This window comes from Primulina huaijiensis, chromosome 11 (assembly GCF_012295235.1).
Source record: "Primulina huaijiensis isolate GDHJ02 chromosome 11, ASM1229523v2, whole genome shotgun sequence".
NCBI lineage: Eukaryota > Viridiplantae > Streptophyta > Magnoliopsida > Lamiales > Gesneriaceae > Primulina > Primulina huaijiensis.
This window is the reverse complement of record NC_133316.1, coordinates 22,356,072-22,378,694: the sequence shown is the minus strand read 5'-3', so window position 1 is coordinate 22,378,694 and position 22,623 is coordinate 22,356,072. Positions and strand designations below refer to the sequence as shown.

Sequence of the window (22,623 nt, the reverse complement as noted above, 5' to 3'; positions counted from 1 at the left end):
TCTCATCGATCGAAACCATAAACAATATTATTCTTTATGTCAAAAATATTAATTTTCAATCTAGTCTAGGTATGAATTGAATCGACTCATCTAATAAATATAGATATGTGAGATCGTTTCATATTATAAATACTCTTAAAATAATATCTTATTTATAATATATTAGCGATGTGAAATATGCGCTGTGTATATAAAATATAATTTAATATAATATGTTAACACATTTTTTTTTCAAATAATTATATTATATATAATTTTATCCATTAAATTATGGTCAAATACATTTGGTAGAAAGAAATGTGAACAAGAGTTGGTAAAATATGTTAAAAATACTAACAAATACATAAAATGAATTATCTATTTGTATAGAGTGTTGGGTAAGAATCATAAAGGTTTTTGATGTAATATGTTGTATCAAAGTGGTTACTCAAATGACCAAAAGTTTTATAATATATTAATAATTATTGTGTATATGAATCATGATCATTAATAGGTCGAGTTGATTCATAAAATTTTGTTATATTTTTAATTATTTTTTGGATGATGAAGTTATATTAAATAAGTGATTTGTAGAAATAATTTGTGAATTTTTGAATTTTTAAAGTGAATATATTTGTAATTATGATTAAAACATGTCCGATTCTTGTCTCATTAATATTTTTTAAACGAGGATAAAGCAGAGATGATGATTTGATCCATGCGATTTAAAGTTCGAGAATTTTCGGGTTCGGAGATTTCCCAAATCAAAATTTATTATTATCTATTATCATTATTAGTGATAATATTAGTAATAATATTTTAAAAGTTAATAAATAATAACTATTATTATTAATATTATTTTTGGAACGGGTTCGTGGATGATAAACTCTTTGGGGAATTTTAAAAAATTCTTAAACTTGAAAAAAATCAAGGATCTCCACCCTCATTTTAGGTTTTTCTCGCGGGATTCCGAACTCGTGGGAAAAATTAGAATTCCTATTAAAACCTCAATCTTTATATATAATATAGATATAGATATTAGAACTATATACATATAAATAAACTCCTAAATGTGACTATTAAATGGTTGAGTTGTGTATGAACCACGACTCGCCATGTTTTAGCATGTGTGATTTCTTCGTGACAACGCATACTAATTAATATGTTATAAATATCATTTATTTTTTTTATTGGTCAAAGTGTATCCATATATTATATTAATATTAATATAAAAAAATAGGACATATAATAGGTCCAAGAGGATGCTGATAATAATAAATCGGAACTTCCATTATTTGTCAAAAATTTAATTGCAATAATTTCGAAATCTGGTTTTCTATTGTTTGGAGTAAAATGCAATTACACTCATTTTTTTTCCCTCTCCAATTCCAGGTTTGATGATATCACTCCAATCATTCCATATAATTTCACAAGCAACAACTTGGCTACACAAGACATATAGAATAAAATCAAATTTTAAAAGAATGATGGGATGCTAGCAGGAAAACCTAACATGTAGAATGTTTATCAATCATGATTATTTTTGTTTAATTTTAATAAAAACCTAACATCAATTGGAAAAATATCAAAGAAGATATATATATTTTTAAAAATATTATATGCTCATAAAAAAGCAGAAAATATAGGAATTTATGGTATTTGAAAACATAAAAATAAATAATTGAGAATGGCGATAGGGACAACAAAGGAAATGGATATTTATTAGTACAGTCTACCCAAACACTGCCTTCGGAATCTACAGTAATGGCATTTATGATATTAGTATCTGAAACCAGGGGCTTTGTTGAATCACGTCACATGGTGGTAGTCGAGATTAAAGAAGAAGAGTCCATGATGCACGTGACCGGCGTCCATTACTATGCACGACCAAATCATTCAGACCACCACGCGCCTTCTTAATCTATTAAACGGCACGCGCTAGACCTGCCTCCCTGAAACCTTAGGTACACAGGTTAAGCAAGACCGTGTAATCCATTACCAACGTAAATTTTGATTTTTGTTTTCATTATATATAATCACAAACAAATAAAACGAACCCACGTTGGATCCGGGTGTTTCACAGATCTATTGTCATCCTAGACTACACTCCCTTGGAGGATTTAGGGAGAGGGAGCGACACTCTTGGCTAATGTGAATTATGCAGGCGGGGGAAGCCGATAGCTGGGGTTTTTTAATTGAAATAGACAAGCAATAAGGGGTAACTTAAATTAGCCAAGCATGGAAAGGAAGTGCGTGTGGACTGGAAAATGACTGACATTTTATATCCTCTTTATCAATCAATAAACACAACTAGGTCACTGGATTACCTGTTATGTACCAATTGGTTTCGCTATGCTATAAATTACTAACCTTGGTGTTGCTTGTGACTTAATTAATTAATTGCTCAGTTTGAAGCCAAAAGCTATTCAAGTTAGTAAAATCGTGTATTTTAATAATAATTAAGATGTGTGGTCTAAGATTACGTTGGAAATGGAGAATGGGAGGGTGGGTTTTGATTGATAATTACACCACAAAATGACAAAAAAAGAAAAAGAAGAGCCATGTGTGTTTGGACAAAGCTATTTTCAATAATAAAAAAACACTTTTCAAGTAGAAGAGGGGAAAGTTGGTTCGTAGATAGGGTTTTGTGATGCGATTATGGAAAGTGATATTTGGGGTTTCTTGATCCATATGCACGAAGTGATTAAGTGGTCCACATTCCGAAGTTGGGTCGCTTTCATGTTTCATTTAGGATTTAAGCCCATGCTAAGTCCAATTAAGAAGGGTTACAAATTAGAAAAAAAGATCTAGGTTCGGGCCTACAGAACGTTCCATCTTTAATTTTTTCAGTTTTATTCAAATATTTTAAAGAATCAGATTGACTTGTTTCTTTAAGAGGGGCCTAAAAAATTTAATTTAGATTTGTACGTTCTCGGTCTCTTTTAGAGACTGTCTAATGTGTAGGTTTCAATAGTTAGAAAGAAATTTAGTTCCAGTCGTTTTCACAAGTTTAGATTTCCAAATCTACATCAAAGATCCGATGGTGCAATTAAGTCGCACTTCACTCGAAAGAGCCTAATATGAATTGGATAAGAACTACCGTTTCTTATTCAACAAAATTGATAGAAAAAAGTCTTATTTATTTATTTTTATAATACGATTTTATCATTCGCGAGTCATTTAGAAAACAAGAATATATCAACGAGACTAATTCAGATTATAAGATAATCATTCTCCATGGATATTCATTAAAGAGCTCATAGTCTTTGAGTCTTTACTCTTTCCTGAAGTAAGTTTCTATCTATTTTTTAGAGAATTAGTATCTTGTGAGACATTGAAGTTTGTAATCGTGAAACGAGTTAACTCGATCCATAACGATTATCAATACAATATATTTTTGACATAAAAAATAATTATTTTTCTATGAGTTCAGTCGGGTTAAAGATCTGTTTCATTAAATTGATGTGAGACCGTCTAACATTAATTTTTGTGTTTTCTAGAACTAATTTGCTAATTTTACTATTGACACCAATCGTCTACTTGTTCTTTTATAGGCTGCAGCATTGGTCATTGTAGTTAGTATACGATGTTCGAAGAAACTCGAGAACAGAGGCAAAAAAAGAGGGACTGCGCAAGCAAGAACTAGACGTAATCTTTCGAAGAATTTAACAAAGCAAAGGTGTCATTGCATCAGTATTCATCTAAATGACTTCCAATTTGAATAAATTCCAAGGACACGATGAAAGACAAAAAGTTTTAACGCTATCAGAAACAGACAGCTGAAACAGAAACTTGGTGGAAATAAAGCTTCCTGTGAGAATGAGAAACGTGTATAGATTTTGGGATTGACAAGCATGCGACACCAAATTTTGGGGAATTCAAGTGACAATATCAGGTTGTTGAAGATTCTGTAACGTGGGGAGGCATGAGATTTATAATATCACCCGATATTCTAATCTAATTTTATGAGTCACGACGTTATTCTTCCCTGACCAGTTATCCTCAACTGAAACCTAGAAGTTGAGTCTTTCCGAACTACTTAATGGAGTATAATTTTTATCATCTAAGTAGTCACAGATACCATAAGACCGGCAAAGTGAATCATCGATCATTCCCGAAAACCTTATATTTATCAAGACATAAATTAAAACCTACAAAAGTAAAAAAATCCCAAAGAATGCATGGATCGCCACCATAAAATTTACAGCTATTTTGCAACTATATTTTGCCATAAAAAATTCATATGTCGTGTACAGATGAAAGGGTCGGGTCTAGCCCGAGCTAATCAAATTCTAAGACAACTTTACCTGGAATGAGCCTCTTATCTTTGGCCTCATGCGCTTCTCTCACATGTTTAATTGAAAAGGTCTTATCAACAGGTACTTTCAGCTTTCCCGCCTCAGACAGCCGGCGAATTTCATACAAACCTTCAGGATCGGCCCTCATGTAATTCCACCAATATTCTGTACAGTAGTACAATAACGATGAGTTGACGTTTAGCATCGTCCCTAAATATTTAGACGGAGTGAAACCAATTCTTGCACTGTCTAATCAAGATAAATTTCCAAACAAACATTTTTCTAATCTCAAAATAATAGAGCCTTGAGGCATGAAAAAGTTGCAGGAAACCTAATCAATATCCGTAGTGATAACCAAATACGCAAATTCAGTTTTCTTCACAACAAAAACGTCTAAGAAGTTAGCATAGAAATAAAAAGAACCAGATTGAGGTAACATCTATTTGCACAATTCAAGACTAATTAATAGTTCCGGGCCAATTGCAAGTTCATGACTTCTAGACAATGACGATCATCTCTTGGTAGTGTTAGCGTATCCCAATCATTAGATGAGTTTCTTATTTCATACTAATATTAAAGTGCACAATCAACTTCATTCAGTAGTTTCATGTAAGAAGATGAGTTTCTTATTTCATACTAATATTAAAGTGCACAATCAACTTCATCCAGTAGTTTCATGTAAGAAATATGCCGTGCAACACAGTGTCCATGTTGGCTAATTACTCATATAAACGCAATAGGCGAGAAAACATGCCATGGCGCTTCTCTTTCGATTTTTGCATTCATGTTATTTTAACCACAAATACACTGGAAGGTCATGCTTTGGCTCACCGATTCCATGTGAATATCGATATTGAACTTGCTTCTTCAACAATATAGCTGTTGATATAGGAAGGCCTACTGCTAGTCCATACCTATCAGTCCAGGATGCAGCCTCTCCCTGGTGAAGACAACCAAAACCATGCATCATTGTATGGATCATGAAATTTTGGATCTAAGTTGCTTTGGAGAAAATGCCAGGTTGCCTCATCATACCTGCAATGTCATGTAATGCCCCCCTCTCTTCAAAAGATTTATACCTATTCTTTCTGTCTCAGCAACGCCAATGGTGTCCAATACAGCATCAAAATAACCATTTATTGATGCTTCATAATCCTGCAAATTTGATGCATGTAAAAATCTACATATTAAAATATTTGAAAACAAGAAAAAGTGAGGATTTATGATGGATTATTACCTCAGTGGCATAGTCAACAGCTTGTTCGGCACCCGCTGCCAAGATACGAGCAATGCATTCACCTCCACATGTGGTAGAAACATGACATCCAAAAGCCACAGCAAGCTGAATTGCAGAAAAGCCTACAGCTCCTCCTCCGCCCACCACTAACACCCTTTGTCTATGACAATCCAGTTAACACAGCAAATTCAGAAAGAAAGTACAAATATATAAATGTAATTGGATACAGTGCTATTTTATTTCTTACAATCTACGGTCAAGGTATCCACCCTCTGTTATACCCACAATGGATCATTTAAACTCCTCAAGATCATAAATTATCTCCTAGATACCTAAAGTAACAAATCATATAACGTGTACAGGTATAATTCAAATCAATAAGCCGAAGCATCATTTATCAAGATATAATTTTCAAGCTTAAATTAGCTGGTAAAGAGATATCAACGATAGGATGTGATTGCATGACAGTGGTAGTAAAAACACAGTATGCACATATAATGGATGGACGGCTAAAAATAACTAGATAAAGGATTTCATTATGATGACCTTCAAACTGCAGTTGATGTTAATGTTTAGGAACCAACAAAAGGCAACAAAAGCAAGTCAACTGAATTTCGGTCGATGCAACTTTGGAAAAGTATTTGCAGCATTCTTTCAGGCTTTGAGCTAGTTCTTTGTTTGTCTATAATTCACTAACAAAAATGCCATTTCCCATTGTTCTTGAAATATTGTACAAGCACATGATGGAAAATCTATTGTAAATATAATTTAATTATCAGTTGTAAAATACCCTTGCTTAATCCTTGCTGTACATCTCAGCGCACGCCAGGCAGTCAAGGCAGCAAAAGGGATGGCACTTGCTTCCTATTAAAGACAAAATAAATGTGTCATGCTCCAGTGTAACAGCATCTACTTGGGAGGAAAAAAGGCAGATAAATGGATGACATGCTGCCAGAAAGTTGCAAAATACAACTATATGCAGAAACAAATATGCAGGACATAAATATGCAACCTAGGTTATCGCTTATTAGTAAAGCTCAAAAAGAAAAAGACGACAGCAGTAGGTTGATTGTCTCACAAATTTGCAAAATAGAACCGTATGCAGAAAAAAATGCAGGTCATAAAAATGCAATCTTTAGTTATTGCTTATAAGTAATGCTAGAAAGTGAAGGACAATAGCAGTGGGTTGATTATCCTGCAGATAACTGTCGGCAACCTACCACATGCGAAATTGATTCTGGTTTTACGGTAAGTTCATCTTCGGCAAGAATTGCATAGTCAGCATAAGTACCCCTCACTGCTGTAGGATGAAGAGCACCAAAAACTTCCTGCCCTGCCCTGAGCGAGTGTACAGAACTTCCCAAAGCTGCAACTTCGCCACTAATATCACGTCCTAATATTAACGGCAAAAGTGGTTCAAACAGCGAACGACCATAGCCTGATCGCATCTGTGAAAAACTACATTTAAACACAAGGTAAAAGGACCAAAATATCGTATTTAATGATATCAAACAGAGAGATGAAATTGGTTCTACAAGAATCACGGAAAAATAATATTGCAGCTGACAATTAAGATTCCCAGCTACCTTACTAATATATGTCCATAAATAGGTATTTTAGAAATTTGATTATAAGGGAAAATGGTATAGTTCAGCATAACCAATAGATTGTTGGATACAAGAGCCAACTTAAATTCAGAATGAATGAAAAATAAAATATTTATTAAACAAACTACATTATTATAATGCTTCCCACTAACCATTAGGGAGCTAAATTTATGTTCCAAAACTACAAAAAAACCAATAAAAACCAAATAATCACAACCACAAGCTTATCAGTCCTTACTATTTTTCTAAGCATATAAATGTATAGAAATAGCCTAGTCTTTCTATGTTGATTATTGGACCCGATCACCATCGAACATTCGAATTACTACATTTACATTAAGTTAATATCCTTTGGAAGAGTAAAACTATTATTCCACAATCCTACATTTGATATTTACATAAATACAAACACTAATTCATTCTTATCCAACCGCGAATCCAAAAATTCAATCGCGAACCAATGGTGAAAAAATCCGACTCAAAAATAACAACGAGCTATAGATTTGGAAACTAACTGTGGTATCGAGCGGATTGACCGAGACGGCGCGAGTCCGAACGAGGACCTCATTAGGCTTGAGTTCAGGCAAATTGACATTTTCTCGGACCTCCAATACCTCTGGTCCACCGAACCGCGGTAATAGCACCGCTCTACAGCTCGTCACCACACTCCTGCACGATTCAAGTGAATTGTGCGATCCATTTCGAATCACCACAGATACGCTTCTACTCCGCAGTAACCACCGCATGAGTGACTACACAAATCGATTGGTATGCAATCGTTATGAAATTAATGAAACTTGTGATCTGTAGACCACCAAAATTGAGTCTGTAAACTTTTTTTCTTGGAAGGATTTTTGGTAGAGATTGCTAACTATATTTGATTTGGTTGAATGGCGAGCTGGGATACAAAGTGCGAGAGAGAGGTAACGACGTGTATGTGTTGTCCTCCGCACAAGGGTTTTAGAACTTCAGCAAAACTTCGGGTAAATTGCTATGCACACCCTAAATCCAAATACAAATGGTCTGTCGGTCTTTTTAGAAAAATTATTTGTTTGCACTCTGATTCACAGTAAAATGTGTTTATACTTCTTAAGCTCAAGTTTATTTTCTTGGACGAATTCGGTACAAAACATTAAAAATACAATACTAATATATGACATTTTGAGTACCAATTATTTCATATCTAATACTAATATATCACTTTTGAGTACTCATATATATATATAACAAATATGATATTAGTGGCATATGTCTTTATGGATGAAAATCGTTATAAAACATTGAAAATATGATATTCATGTATGATATTTGAGTAACAAATGTTTTAGATTTGATACAAAAGATAAGATTTTGAACAACTTTATTAATACCAACATCTGCTACACCTGTTTGGGTACTCAAAAATCATATATTAATATAAGATATGAAACAGTTAGTATTCAAATATCATATATTGTTATCATATTTTCAATTTTTTGTACTGATTTTCATCCAAAAAACAATTAATTAATATTAATATTTGGTATACATGTTTGAGTACTTGAACATTATATATTAGTATCAGATCTGAAACAATTATTATTCAAATATCATATATTTGTACTGTATATTTAATGTTTTATACAAAAATTAATCCAAGAAAAATAAATATAAATTTAAGGAGTGCAAACACATTTTGTTATGGATCAGAGAGTGTAAACAAATAGTTTTTTTGATAGGGACTGACAGACAATTTGTGTTTGGATTTAGAGAGTACAGACCAATTTACCCTTGTTTTAAACACTTTTTTAAAGCGTGNGACTCCGATCTAACATATTTTAGACTAGCAGATCAATGGAATGAGTAGAAAGAGAAGTAGACCACGAAAACTTGGATAAATGTAGTTAAAGAGAAAATCTTGATTTAAGAGATAACATATTGCGAAAATCACTTGGTTTGGATTCTTGTAGCAGACCTTGTAAATAGCATAAATATGTTATGGTGGTGATGATGATAGAGATAGCATTTAGGAGGTTTTTAATTTACTAAATGTTAGAAATCAAAGTAAAATTAAAGAATATGTATCAAAATATTAGAATTGCATTTAAATATATTCTAAAAAGATTAGTTATCATTAAATTATACAAAATTTCATAAAAGATTGTAAGATAGATAAAAAAAGACGTTATAAAAAAAGAAGTTTCATAAAATGTAATAGTGGCTACTCGCGGCTAAAGCTGCCCAATTATACCCTGGCTAGAGTTATTAACGAAAAACTGAACCCAGCTTACGGTCATCAGGTCAAATGCGAATTTCCCACCAAATAAATCTTTGGTTGCCGTAGGCCAAATATCCGACAACGGGCACAAGTTTGAATCAACCAGGATTCATCAAGAGCCATTAACATTAGTAGATCTACCCACGTTAAAAGTATTATGTTACACACTCTAACAAGTAGTCACAGCGAAGGAATCGTGCTAGTTTTGCAAACATACATATACATAGTTGTTAAAAGATACAACTACTCGGACTGTTATCCATAGAAAGAGCTCTGTGAACGGTATGGCAAGCCAGTCTCATTCTCATAGTGTTAAAAAGCAATTTCTGGATCTGTAAACTCCGATATCCTCTAAGCATCTTCATCCTCAAGGTTATTGACACGTTCGCACTCATCGATCCACTCACTATATCTGTTGTGAGAGAATTTTGTGCCTTAGAATGCAGAAAGAGGAAAATAAACTACATACGCGGTTACAAGAAAATTATTAATATGTAACTTACATGTCTATCGGTTCTGTCAAAGCTGCAAACAATTTAAAGCATAAAGTTAGCTCGAATCTGGGATATAATGGTTGGAGGACGTGGTGTGATAACCAAACAAACATAAAACTAATTGAAGAAAAAGTTTAGAATTTCCTCAACTATTGGTGTGCGAGGTAATAAATTGCACATACCTGTTACAGTGGTGCTAAAGCTCTCTTGGCAAATCCGGCATGAGGCCTCACCAATCAAGTTCTTCATATCACTGAGACGTAAAACAATGATTATACATCATCACGAATTACGCATAAGAGGAGAAATTAAAAGAAGTAAGATAAATTAAAGTAAAAAAAACTGAAAATATGAAACGTACATCATTTTAACTCATTCACAGCACTGCACTCACACTGGTACAGGGACCAATATAATTTACCTCCTTCATTCAGGCATCATATATAATCCATACATCGAACAGACTATTTTCACCACTTTAAGTCCTTAGTCAAACTGTAATTGATTTCATAAAACAAACCTTACATAGCCAAATGAAAATGGAGATTGTTTTTGTGCAATTAGCACATTACTTCTATGTTTTAGGAAAGCATGCATAAAAGGTCGAAAGTCAAATCTTACTATCCATCAATCAAACAACACATGTATACGAGAGTCACAAATTTTCTCTAACTAGTTGTCAGATATCTACTAGATTAAGTTTTTGGGAGTTATATATATGAACTTGGACCGTCATCGTCCCTTGAGCTATCTTTTAGAGTAGAGTTAGGCCGAATTCCTAATCTTTAATAGGTATCAGAGTCAGGTTCACTATTATGCGTAGAACTGACCTATAGATCACTCAATAATGTGTTGTAAACTTCCAGCTCCAGTTGTTCATTTCTGAGCAAAAGGTGTGTTAGATGTTTCACATCAGCTAGATTAGGTCCTCGAAAGTTGTATTTATAGACTTGCACAGTTATCTCCTCTTGAGCTAGCTTTTGGGGGTGGATTTAGGCCAAAGTACTAATCTTAAAACTAGTCATTACTCAGGACGAACTAAAAATCCACATTCATATAGATTAGAGTTTAAATCGGAATAACAAGCCTGGCCAGTGAAAAGGGGAGATAATTCATAAACCACTTACATGCGGCAGTCAACACTTGTGCCATGATTGCAGAAGGGACAGCTGAAAACAGTGTCAAGTTTGTCCATTCTCTTCTTCGGCGGTGGCTTCGCCGTGGACTTCCTTTTACCCATGTTTTTCAGTCAATCACTGTTAACGGGAAAAAAATCCTCATTGTTTTAATACAAATTATTAATAGATGGGCATTCCAACAATTTTCATAAAGCAAAAAATACGTGTACCTGTCCAATATAAGATGATCCACCAACCAGAAGACACATACAGCAACTAATTCTCTCAAACAATCGAACTTAAATGCTTTAATTATAAGACAAACTTATGAATACACGATAAAAGTTTGCATCCAACAAACTGCAGATTAGAAAAATATACCCTAAATCCAGAAACGGAAATTTAATTGACAAGATTTGAAAACCCTAAATCATTTATCAAACCGACTCAAATCCAAAGGCGGAAGATTTCTGGGCAACGCTCGATGTCGTACATCGATGGAAGAAACTAAAAGCTCAAATTAGATCGAAGAAACCCTAGATTCAATACAAAATTAGAATCAAGCCCTAGCGATCTATAACAATTAAGATTAACGCATAATAAACACACGCAAAACAGAAAACTAAAGCACACAGAAACTTTAATGGTGATTAACTATAATGAAAAACACATTGAACGCTGAAAGGAGAAGGGATCAAGAAAATCGCCTTTGAATATCTTGTTCTCAGTTCTTCGACGATTTCGAGAGCTACAAGCATAAAAAATAACGACGCCGCACGGTATGCGTACGTTTATATAGACCGTGGAGTACTCATTATTCTGGCGACGAATTTCCAATTTTGCTCCAAATAAACGTTTAAAAAAAAAATACGTTTTCAAAGTGTCTTGGAATATGATTTTATGCTCCTAAAAAAAGAATATGATTTAAATANTACATTTTGTTGTATTTAGTACTTTAAAAAATATATATAGTAGTGATTAGTCATTTTTTATTTATCTACAATCATAGAAATTGTATGTAATGTTTCTCGAGTGAGATTAGATGATGAAATATGTATAATATAAAAAATATAGATGATTATAATATATATGATTACATAAAGATTTATAATTTAATTCTTCGTACAATTTGAGTCAAATATTAAATTAAATTAGAATATAAAAAAATCGATGTAAAATAATTAATAATTTTTTATATGACCATTTGTCATATAAGTACAAAATAACACATCCATCATTTTGTATCTGGTATGACTTTGGTTAAATCAAATCTTCTTGTAATTAAAACTAAATATTTTTGTATACACACACACACACACACACACACATATGCAATGGTTGGATGTTGAGTAATAATGAGGCAAATAAATACACAACGGATTTGATGCTTTAAGTTTTGACGGAATTGCAAATTGCATTCTTTATCTTTCTGCAGCTACGACACATTTAATCATTTATCTTCAAAATAATACATTTCTTTTTTCATATGAATGTGACCAATAAATTTAATCATTTAACTTTCCAACCAAAAAAATTAATTCCAATTAAATTAAATATAAAATAAACAGACACACACACAGCTAGATTGTTTGGAAAAAGTATGAGCGATAAGTCGCATAAAGTTCTTTTGTATTTCAGTGGTCAAGTACCTTTTTAGTTAGCCTAAGAATGAAATTAAATTTAGAATTTTTCGAATAAAAAATATTATTTTTGAAAATAATAAAAATGTAAATGATTTTTATAAATAATAAATTAAACCTGTTTTAATTGATTTCAAACGCCTTTTCTATTACACTGCCGAGAAAACAACACACATGGGCTTTGTCGAATGCCTAAGAAGCCGGATATAGTTCATCATTATTCATAAATCTCTAAGGTGAAACAAGCTTCAAATTGTATTGAGAAAACACACCTACAAACGCATTCCATAATTATAAAAAATAAATGGTTGACTCTTAGAGTATCTGGGATGGTGAAATATGTGAACGTTTAATCAATAGTTATAAGTCTGATTATTCACACTAACATCTTCTCGAACGAGTTTCTTGTACGTGATTTACTAAATGTGATTTACCTGACTACTTTAATTTACTGACTACTGTAATTTAAATCAGAAGTTCAACCTTGAATAAGCTAGGCCCGCGGGTTCTATCGTGATAAAAACAATCATAAAAAATGGCAATTGTGTTTCCCTTTTCAAAAAATTAATTAGATTTTAATGAATCATTGTTTGGACTAAAGCCATTATAGCACTTAAAATCAATAAATATATGTTGTTAAACAGAAAGAGATTGTGTTGATATTTAGCCCGAGTTACATCAAATATTTAAAATAATGACACAAGTCTCGTGTTCCAGACCCCGCAACTCCCACTCCAATTGTCATTCCCATGGATCCCACCAACTTTTAGCTTTCACCAAATATTTTTTCTTTTAGGTATGGGAAATAAGGGGAAAAAATCAAAATCTCGTTGTTCCAATTTTAGGAGATATTGAAATGAAGGGGCAAAAAATAGAGAAGAAAGTGGATTGATGCTAGTACATGAAATAGATTCAAAAAGAAATTATCCATTACAAAAGGGCTAATCGCAAAATTGACTGAACACAGAATTTTCTTTCGAAGGTGTTTGTACATCAACATATATAGTGACAATTCAGGCACACTACTAGCTCGCCGCCAATAAAATATTAGGACCTCCGGGATATTATTCTATCTATCTATTTTATAGAGAATCCAACGTAATTGTGTGTATTACACATTTTCGCAAATTTTAAAAAATAACAAAAAATCAATTACGATTTATTTTGGATGAATTATTTGTTATGCATGTCCTATATATATCAATAAATGTCTCAATCATGGCAGATGGTTCGCAATCGCTCGCTTATGATAGATCACATTTATGATGAAACTCAGATTGCCGACAATTTTTTTTTACTGCAAACAGTATTGAACTTTCTTACACGGGGTAACTTTTTTTCCTTTGATGAAGTAAATACTCTTTCTCGTTATATTTTAGTGCGTACTAGATAAACTCTTGGTTAACACAGTAACATACAAATCATGTTTGTCAGATAAATCGTGCTAAACAAGTCTTGTGGAGGTTCGTTCAAAAAAATATTGGTAAGAGAATCGAACTCATGACTATTGATCAAGCGTTCATCGATTCCACCAACTCGAATATCTTTCGGAACAGGATAACTATTTTATTTCTTAACAATTGAGTTGGGTGATGATGAACCAATAGTGCTTCAATATGCCAAGATCATCACACTAACTACACCTAAAATTTGATCAATGAGCAAACAATTACAATCACATTGAAAGTTGAAACAAAAGAGAACTCAGTTCTATACTTCTATTAAGAGTGCTTCTCTCATAATGAATTCCATCGGCCTCGACTCAAAATTGGACTCGAGCTGCGACTCGGAGAATTAATTAAAAGAGCAAAACATATAAAAATAATTTACGCACATAAAAACCTAGCAAGGTAACCTAATTTATCCCAAAATGAAAAAGGAAACAAGAAATTGATGGAGAAAGATGCCCCTGGTCCAAGACGGAGGTGGCATGTTGACCCCATCCCGCCTGCACGCCTTTGAAAGCAAGGAAAAAAAAACCATTAAAGAATACCCCAACCCCTCAACTCCCAATTAAAATTGGAGGCATAATTTTCAATTGATTCACAGTACTCACAAGTCTAATTTGGAGGAAACACAAGGCTGTAAAAAGATCACCACCTCCCTGGCTTCCCACCACTTTAATTCTCTTTACGATTCCCACCTTCTTTTTCAACTATGGCCTTTGCCTTTATTCCTTTTCAATGCCATTTTACTATAATACTACGGTTAGTCTATACACTTTGTGAAATTCCTAAATGGGTTACCTTTCATGCAACGCGGAGTCCGTTATCGCCACCTGTGATTCGTATAACTGGGAATTGTTGAGTAAAAAGCCCATCAAGAATCATTGTAGAAGGCCTTTCAAGATTGTTGAATTTGATTTTTCTGTTCTGAGCTCTGCCACCAATGGCTTCTCCGCGGGGAATTTACTTGGGAAAGGCAGCCATGGAGCCGTGTATAAAGCGCAAATCCATCAGATAAAAGCTGTCGCTGCCGTCAAAAGGACGAAACAAACGCACAACTCCGCCGCTGCAAATAGTGGTAGTACCGCTGATGCAGAGTTGGAGATTCTGTCTAGAATCTATCACCCCCGGCTGGTGAACTTGCTCGGATTTGCTATTGATCCGAATCAACGTAAACTGATCGTTGTAGAGTACATGCCGAATGGGTCCTTGTACGATTTGCTCCACCGGTCGGGTAAACCACCGGGGTGGGTTAAGAGAACCCGCTTCGCTTTGCAGGTTGCAAGGGCGGTTCAGTTTTTGCACGCATCAAATCCGCCGATCATTCACAGGGATATCAAATCGTCCAACATTTTAATCGACTCGAGCTTCAGTTCCCGGCTCAGCGACTTCGGTCTGTCTCTGAGAGGACACGTGGAGGACGTTAAGGTGAAATGCACACCCCCGGCGGGGACGTTGGGATACCTAGACCCGGAATATCTCGCCCCTGGCGATCTAAGCACCAAGTCGGACGTATTCAGCTTCGGGATATTAATGCTGGAGATCATCACCGGCAGGAATGCAATCGACGTGAATTACAGTCCTCCGTCGGTGGTCGATTGGGCTGTTCCGGCGATAAAAATAGGTGACTTCACTAGCATTTGTGACCTAAGAATCGGGCCTCCGCCAGACTGGGAAGCTCTCAGACGGATAGCCGTGTTGGCGGCGAGGTGCGTGAGGGCCACTGCTGCGATGCGGCCAGGAATGGCAGAGGTGGTGGAATGTTTGAAGATTGTACACCAGAAAATGAAGGCACGTGCTCCAATTTGTATTAATCTGGGGAGTCGCGTAGGGGAGGATTCTCGTGCAGTCAAATATGAGCCGTTGGATGAGAGCGTGGAGATGGCCAGGAACAGTAGAACAGGGAGCAGGAGGAACGGGAAAGTATCCAGTGTTTCGACTGCAGAACTTAGGCATTACGCGATTGGTGGCAGAATCGGAAGGTCAAAGTCAATTGGAACAGCTAATGAGATTAAATTTCTACCGCCCGATGAAAGTAATGATCATATAATCAGGGGGAGGGTGGGATTGAGCGTCAAGATTCCCACGGTGAGGTTGAGTAAGTCAAGGTCAGTGGGGATTTTGCAGGGGAAGAAGTTGGTCAGAAACAATGGGACAGCAGATAAACAAGTTAGAAGAAATTTGAAATCTAACTTATTGGTTGATTTACAAGAATAGATAGATACATAAATTTAAAATTTCATGGTTCGATAATAATTGATATCATCACTCAAAAAGCTTGTTGAAAAGTCTGGTTCTTTATGCAAACTAATTTTTTATATTGTTATTATGTGAAATGATCTAGTTTCAACAACTCGATTCCAATACTATCATGTTTTTGAAGTAGAATCAGCTTCGATTGGTTCTATTTTTCAAAAGTCTAAATCTCGTATTTGAACAAAAGCTGACATGTGTGCATGACTTATTAACTTTTTTAAAAAAAGTTACATTGCTATGCTTAGAAAGTTTAATATGTTAAAGAGAAAATTTGAAATTAAAAAAAAGCATGTAAGGATGGGCCAGCGGTTAACCACAATTTTATTACATCGGGCACTGGATATACCTCGCAAAAACGACAGGCAACAATAAATTTAACCATATTGGGCCCTAAAGTTGATGCTTATAGTTCCATATATCGAGCAAAATTGAACTCAAATTTATATTAGGTAAAAGTGCATAACGGAGTTATAATCTTCAGGAAAGATGTGCAGTAATTCGTATCTTGCAATCAAGGCATCATAAAAGACAAGCGCACATGAAATATTCACGGATCGATGGTTTTAACCAAGACAAGCTACCCAATCTTGAAAGAAAAAATATATCGAAATGGACAAAATGAAGAGGATTATGCACATGAAAATTTTCTAAAATTTTGGTAAGTCCCAACGGAAGCTAAACCAAAAGCAATACAAAGTTTTTGCCTATTCTCACTTCTTGGTGTAAATGAATAATTCAAAGCGCGCAGGTTGATAATAATTACTAAAAAAACACTAACCACATAAATTGGGTAAAGAAGTCGGGAGCTCCCAACCAGTTGGTTTCGGCATCATGTTTGAGCACTTTAGCAAACATGCTATTGCAGCCAATGGTTCGAAGAAGCTTCTGGAAACACAATACTAGGTTACAACATAAAGCATTCGAAGAAGCTTGGGAGTTCAACTTTCTAGAGTTTTCAGTTTCTTTTTATATTTCCGTTTTTTCTTTTTTTCCTTGAGCCGACAGAAATCCTTGACGCTCCTTTCCCATTGTTTACGGTGATTTTGATAAAGTAGCATAGCAGCCCTTGCATCTTCTACCTACAAGTGAGTCAAATGTATATAAGACAAAAACGATTAAGATGCATCGAATAATATAAACTTGTCAGTTTTTTCATACATATTAAGAATTTCATTGGGAAAAAAAAACCAATGGTCTGTAAAAAATTGTTGGAAGCAGCTAACATATTTAATGATAGGGATATATTTAAAAGAGAGAATAAATACTACTAAATAAAAAGACACTTCATGTATGGAGGGAGTTACTTATTTGAAGCATATCTAACAAGCTGGTCAAATGAAATTTCTCAAACTTGTTTCAATGATTTTTCAAATTCAAGAAGAAACCAGTAAGGCGCACTTGGGCAGCTGGGCTAGTATCTCCATTTCTATAAACTGAGTCAGCAAAAACTTTCCATGGCTTAGCCGCCAAGAAAAGGTGGCATACTATCAGGCTCCAGAATAATACAACTTGATTGATCGATAAACTAAACTTGCATTCGAGTCAATTTAGCTGAACAGTGAGTATAAACAATTCCACAAAAATTTTCTAATTTCTAGTACGACAAACATTGCCGCATAAAATATTTAAGAGAGGAAAAAACTCACAGGGCAATGCTCGCCATTTTGAATGTCAACACCAAGAAACTGCATCGCTAGATTCTTCAGGGAGCGACTCCGTCCTTCCCTAACTCATCGAGCAAAATTTAATACGGGCAGCAATAGAAAAGATACTCAGTGGTAGTCGATAGGTTAGTAAAGATGTACTTTAGAAAGGGTGCATATTCTGATGTATCTCGTATATCCTTCTTCGGATGACTTAACAGCAAGGCCTACAAACAAAATTCAATACACACTTAAAACGGAAATTTTTAGAACAGGCAAATGTATTCTGCAACTTTCATATTTATAAACACCAACTTTGAGATCATTGCGCAATGCATGCCCAACAAGGATCCTTCCCTTGATCAACTCTGCGACCTTCTTCTGAACGACAATGAAATTCTTTGCTGGAAGTTGAAATAAAAAATGGTAAAATAATACACATTGAAGCGAAAAATATTAGAAGGTAGCAGAACAAGAAAGTAAAAGAAAAACAGAAAGAGGGCCAAAAAAAAAAACAAAATTAAAATCAATAAGCTCTAAAAGACCATAATATGTTGAGCACTGAACTGGAGGATAAAAGATTAAGTTTTAAAATCTTCAGCATGGCCTCATAATTCCCATTAACCACTGACGTATCACTCATGAAAACTCAAAAAGGTCCGATGAATAAAAGACGCATGTTGGAAGTATACACGCAAAAACAGCAAGATTCACATCCCCAACCTTTCCTCAAGTCACGTGGTCGTATTCCACTGATTTGCGTGCGGAAGTCAACTACATAATCCACTGGGCGAACATACTCATCACATACAACATTTCCCCATTTGTTTACCTGCAATACACAGATGCAGATTTAAAAACTAAATAAGTAAATGTAAGAATTACTACAGCCATTCATGCAACTTAGAAGGGAATGCTGAACCCCTAAACCCTTATAAGTCACAATGGTTTTTTCTGTTTTTGTTGCTTGGCTTTGATGTTAGTTCGGATGAGTTGTTTATATTAGCAACGGTCTACGAAAATCTAAAACAATTGCTAAAAAGAAAAATCTGCAGGTTTTGTAGTAACTTTTAGTTCACGCCGCTTGCTAAAAATGTTCCAAGATGTTTACATGTTATGGTACAAACGAATAACAAGCACAAAAAGTGAAACTTGAAATACCACTGTGACCCGTCCTAGAGCACTCTTGTTCCCCATCAGGCTGACACCAACCATTTCACAATCCATAGCCAACATATCTGTGAGACTGTCATATAGATAGTAAGCACAGAACAAAAGAACCAATCTTACAGATGCATGAAACAATAAATATCAGGAGAAACCACGAGGAGAAAGTTCTTAAAGAAGCCAAGACTCTTTTCCTGAGCAAGCAGAAGAATCAGTAAGTCTTAGGCCTCGGGTTAATTTCAATGTTTGACCATAAATATAAAAGAATAATCATGTTGCAGGTAAAAATAACATTAGACTGTCACTTCCTCCTGCATCCCCACGATGCGACCACTTGCCGTCCTTAGCACCAAAAAATGAAAATATTAACCATTTTGTCAAAGAAGCAGAACATCAAACAAACTCATCATTTACGAACAAACAATAAATATAATAATTGAATAATATTGGTTTACAACACACAGACTATGTTACGTGACTGACATTGACTATACAAGTGATCGTATAGTTGTTATTTGCTAATAAGTTTGGAAGGTTTTCCCACCTTGAAACTAGTCCTTTGGATTGGACTATCTTCTCGAGGTCGTCGAATCATTGCCGGTAACGTTACGTGTTTAAGTTAAAAAATTTCAATCAATTTCGACACAGATGATGTTCTAATTGGTTTCCCTGGGTAATCCATGGGTTGGTGCAACCCCGAATGTATGAGTTTTAAAATGAATTTGATCATGTCAAAACAATGCAATGGGCGTCATAAAGGGAGCCCTCTTTGTTTCAAAAAGGTTTTTGGAATTTTCAATTACCAAAAATCATGTCGCATCAAATTCATTCGCCAACAAGAGAAAGCATACAATTGCTATCTTTTTTAAACCAAGAGAAGCAAATTTAATAAATGAAGGTAACAACCTGCAATCAGATGATGTAGGAATCAAAGGATTGGGCTTTGAAGCGTTAGATTCCTCATCCGACCTCTCCTTCCTTTTGCCTATAAACCCCAAAGTTAGAGAACAGGTAGTTACCAAAGGCTATAAGTAATTAACTGTACCTCTCCTTCCTTTTACCTATAAACCCCAAAAGTTGGAGAACAGGTAGTGACCAAAGGCCAAAACTAATTAACTTGATGACTGCAAAAACCTACCTAACGTGATTCCCACAGGTATATTTTTCGTATTTCTGGTTAACTCAGTACTGGCGCCAGTGTTCTTCAACTTCTGCAAATCAACGTACGCCAAAAAAAAAAAAACTTAAATGGAGCAAGAAAACAATAAATGCACAAATACATCAGTATACAGATGATGAAAACAATGAATCAATACCCCAAGCAACTGAGCCCAATTAGGATTGAGATTTTTGCTAGGGTTTTTATGTTCGGAGACCATTTTCAATTCAAGTAAGTATTTTGCTTTAATCTGGAAGGGGAAAAGGCATAAGTAGTATGGCATAACTAGAATCGGGCTTTACGTACCACTTCGGAAATGCGATTTAGTGAGATTTTATTTATTTAGTTTAGAATGGATTTAGTCAGAATTTGATTAAATTAAAATTGAGTACCTAAGTTGAAAGAGACAGGAGAGAGAAAATTGGCCTCGAGTCAAACCCGACCAATAGTTTCACGAATTCCATTAATTACGCAGGAAAAGTTCCATTGACAGGTGAGTTATATTATACCAATATATACCAGCTATAGTTTTATTTTTTAAATTATTTGTCAAGAAAATTTAAAATATTGATTTGAATATACTTGGAGATAATGAAATAATTAAAAATAATAATTATTTGAATACGTTGTGTGATATATTAAAGCTCCGATGAAGACATTAGATGACATTATTTTGAAGTTGATTTCATACTCTTCGTTCAATGATCAAATTATACATGATCAAATTTATAAGACTTGAGAAATGATATAAAAAGAGAGAGAAGATATAGTACAATATTTGAAAATATAATGTATATCTTGGATATGATTAGTTTTTCTGCATAAAAGAGTAATTATTCATTTTGAATATTACCGAGTGTGACCATATGTGGTCAAGATATGACATTAGTTTTAAGTTTTATATTATTTTGAGTGAGTATCATTCCTAATATAAAAAATTAGTATACAAAACCATTTTAAACTTTTTAATTTTAATATAATATATTTAAATTATTTAATACAAAATTTAAATATGTAACCGGCCCGCGTGCAAAGTGATTAACATATATATATATATTAGCCGTCAAAGCACACTCATTGCGTATAATATATGAATATTATGTATGATATATATCATAATGATTATTCAAAATAAAATGATGACACGATCATCATCATTCTCTGCTTATGCATATACAATACTTTTTATTTGTCATAAATGATCATAATTTATATTAATCATATATTTTAAAAATTATTAATTAAACACATGTATAATCTGAAAATTTAATTGAGTTGTGATTAGATTGATATATTTCAAATTTCTTGAATTATTTTTATAGACAAAATTCAACATAAATGATATCTACACTAGATTAATGTTATTTGAAATGCATCACTCAATTACCTCCGGGCGCAAACTTAAGAGTTAAACCAGATGAACATGTTAGAAACATGTATGTGCTGCTCTGTGCATCACTCGTGTTGTGAAAGAAAATCATAGGCATGCATGGATATGTAGCATCGATCGGTGGTATGCACAAAAATCATTACGTATACTTCACAAGATTCCCAAATAGCTGATCTAATTTAATATTTATTTTTTTTCATGTCATGCAAAATATTTGAACCATATCTACTTATTTTGATGCCACATCGCTGGATACGTGCATGATTTTCCAGCATCGGAAACAAAATAAATCTATTTATTTATAAAAAAAATTTCAAGAAATAACGAAGAATCTAGCATTGTAAACAAAACCATTGTGCAACACTTCCATTTTGGTTAAAATTACACACAAAAATGCATCCATCGGCACCCCTCTTGTTCTCTATCTTCTTTTCGGTCTCCCTGTTTTCTGCAAAACCAGAAGATGCTGCAAATTATGGCGGTGTGATACCATCTCCACCCTCGAATTCTTGTAATAACTGTACCATCTGTCAGTACCCGTGTCGCTCAGAGCCGCCGCCGCCATCTGGTTACCAGCCATCTGCTATTCCACCCCCGCCGCCCCTCGCAGTAGAGAACTGCCCCCCGGCCGCTCCTGTCCAGTGCTGCGGCGGCCAGTACTCGTATCCACCGCCGATGCCGTACTACAATCAACCGCCAGCACCTTACTACAACTACCCTTACAACAACTATTCGGGGTTGCCTGGACCTTCCGTGGAGCCATGTGATGCCGCCACGTGGCGTTATGCCGTTTTCTCGTGCTTGACTGTGTTACTTATCTTTTAGGTTTGAAGGAAAGAAGAAGAGGTTACAGCAGCACGTGCATGATTTCCTCATAAGTGTAAATTTTATTCCATTATTATTCGAATTATAAATAAATATATTTGCTAGTTT

General features: G+C 34.5%; 4 protein-coding genes across 7 annotated transcripts; 1 reads left to right on the top strand and 3 right to left on the bottom strand.

The window, feature by feature from the left end:
• Nucleotides 1-4,057: 4,057 nt before the first annotated feature.
• On the bottom strand, nucleotides 4,058-8,106 carry LOC140987169 (uncharacterized). 2 transcript variants are annotated; one of them, XM_073455577.1, is made up of 7 exons: nucleotides 7,637-8,106; nucleotides 6,735-6,962; nucleotides 6,305-6,378; nucleotides 5,515-5,674; nucleotides 5,313-5,432; nucleotides 5,109-5,217; nucleotides 4,058-4,442 (listed from the first exon to the last, which is right to left on the bottom strand). In XM_073455577.1, exons 1-7 carry the CDS (start codon nucleotides 7,865-7,867, stop codon nucleotides 4,261-4,263), a joined length of 1,104 nt encoding a protein of 367 aa, XP_073311678.1. In that variant the 5' UTR covers nucleotides 7,868-8,106; the 3' UTR covers nucleotides 4,058-4,260. The 2 variants fall into 2 exon arrangements, with proteins under 2 accessions (XP_073311678.1, XP_073311679.1); XM_073455578.1 differs by having other exon boundaries at nucleotides 6,735-6,972; nucleotides 7,637-7,769.
• A 1,380-nt stretch (nucleotides 8,107-9,486) lies between these two features.
• On the bottom strand, nucleotides 9,487-11,836 carry LOC140987431 (transcription elongation factor 1 homolog). 3 transcript variants are annotated; one of them, XM_073455929.1, is made up of 5 exons: nucleotides 11,698-11,834; nucleotides 11,000-11,128; nucleotides 10,055-10,125; nucleotides 9,882-9,903; nucleotides 9,487-9,790 (listed from the first exon to the last, which is right to left on the bottom strand). In XM_073455929.1, exons 2-5 carry the CDS (start codon nucleotides 11,110-11,112, stop codon nucleotides 9,730-9,732), a joined length of 267 nt encoding a protein of 88 aa, XP_073312030.1. In that variant the 5' UTR covers nucleotides 11,113-11,128; nucleotides 11,698-11,834; the 3' UTR covers nucleotides 9,487-9,729. The 3 variants fall into 3 exon arrangements, with proteins under 3 accessions (XP_073312030.1, XP_073312029.1, XP_073312031.1); XM_073455928.1 differs by having other exon boundaries at nucleotides 11,221-11,819; XM_073455930.1 differs by lacking the exon at nucleotides 9,882-9,903 and having other exon boundaries at nucleotides 9,487-9,812; nucleotides 11,221-11,836.
• Nucleotides 11,837-14,606: 2,770 nt separating this feature from the next.
• Nucleotides 14,607-16,421, top strand: LOC140987268 (serine/threonine-protein kinase-like protein At1g28390). Its single transcript, XM_073455713.1, has one exon. The coding sequence runs from the start codon at nucleotides 14,868-14,870 to the stop codon at nucleotides 16,290-16,292; it is 1,425 nt and encodes a 474-aa protein (XP_073311814.1). The 5' UTR covers nucleotides 14,607-14,867; the 3' UTR covers nucleotides 16,293-16,421.
• A 563-nt stretch (nucleotides 16,422-16,984) lies between these two features.
• LOC140988773 (uncharacterized) lies at nucleotides 16,985-20,591 on the bottom strand. Its single transcript, XM_073457848.1, has 9 exons — nucleotides 20,458-20,591; nucleotides 20,280-20,352; nucleotides 20,048-20,126; nucleotides 19,136-19,220; nucleotides 18,698-18,806; nucleotides 18,290-18,378; nucleotides 18,137-18,201; nucleotides 17,978-18,056; nucleotides 16,985-17,410 (listed from the first exon to the last, which is right to left on the bottom strand). The coding sequence occupies exons 1-9, from the start codon at nucleotides 20,581-20,583 to the stop codon at nucleotides 17,270-17,272; spliced, it is 846 nt and encodes a 281-aa protein (XP_073313949.1). The 5' UTR covers nucleotides 20,584-20,591; the 3' UTR covers nucleotides 16,985-17,269.
• Nucleotides 20,592-22,623: the final 2,032 nt, after the last annotated feature.

Excerpts from the sequence above, each read along its gene's own strand:
- LOC140988773 (XM_073457848.1), bottom strand. The coding sequence starts at position 20,583 with ATGCCATACTACTTATGCCTTTTCCCCTTCCAGATTAAAGCAAAATAC. Across the intron at positions 18,202-18,289 it reads CATTGCGCAATGATCTCAAA|GCCTTGCTGTTAAGTCATCC; the intron begins GTTGGTGTTTAT and ends TTTTGTTTGTAG. Across the intron at positions 18,057-18,136 it reads GAATATGCACCCTTTCTAAA|GGAAGGACGGAGTCGCTCCC; the intron begins GTACATCTTTAC and ends TCGATGAGTTAG.
- LOC140987169 (XM_073455577.1), bottom strand. The coding sequence starts at position 7,867 with ATGCGGTGGTTACTGCGGAGTAGAAGCGTATCTGTGGTGATTCGAAAT. Across the intron at positions 6,379-6,734 it reads CAGAATCAATTTCGCATGTG|GAAGCAAGTGCCATCCCTTT; the intron begins GTAGGTTGCCGA and ends TGTCTTTAATAG. Across the intron at positions 5,218-5,312 it reads GGCATTACATGACATTGCAG|GGAGAGGCTGCATCCTGGAC; the intron begins GTATGATGAGGC and ends TGTCTTCACCAG.
- LOC140987268 (XM_073455713.1), top strand. The coding sequence starts at position 14,868 with ATGGGTTACCTTTCATGCAACGCGGAGTCCGTTATCGCCACCTGTGAT.
- LOC140987431 (XM_073455930.1), bottom strand. The coding sequence starts at position 11,112 with ATGGGTAAAAGGAAGTCCACGGCGAAGCCACCGCCGAAGAAGAGAATG. Across the intron at positions 10,126-10,999 it reads ACAAGTGTTGACTGCCGCAT|TGATATGAAGAACTTGATTG; the intron begins GTAAGTGGTTTA and ends TTTACGTCTCAG. Across the intron at positions 9,813-10,054 it reads CTTTAGCACCACTGTAACAG|GCACAAAATTCTCTCACAAC; the intron begins GTATGTGCAATT and ends CTGCATTCTAAG.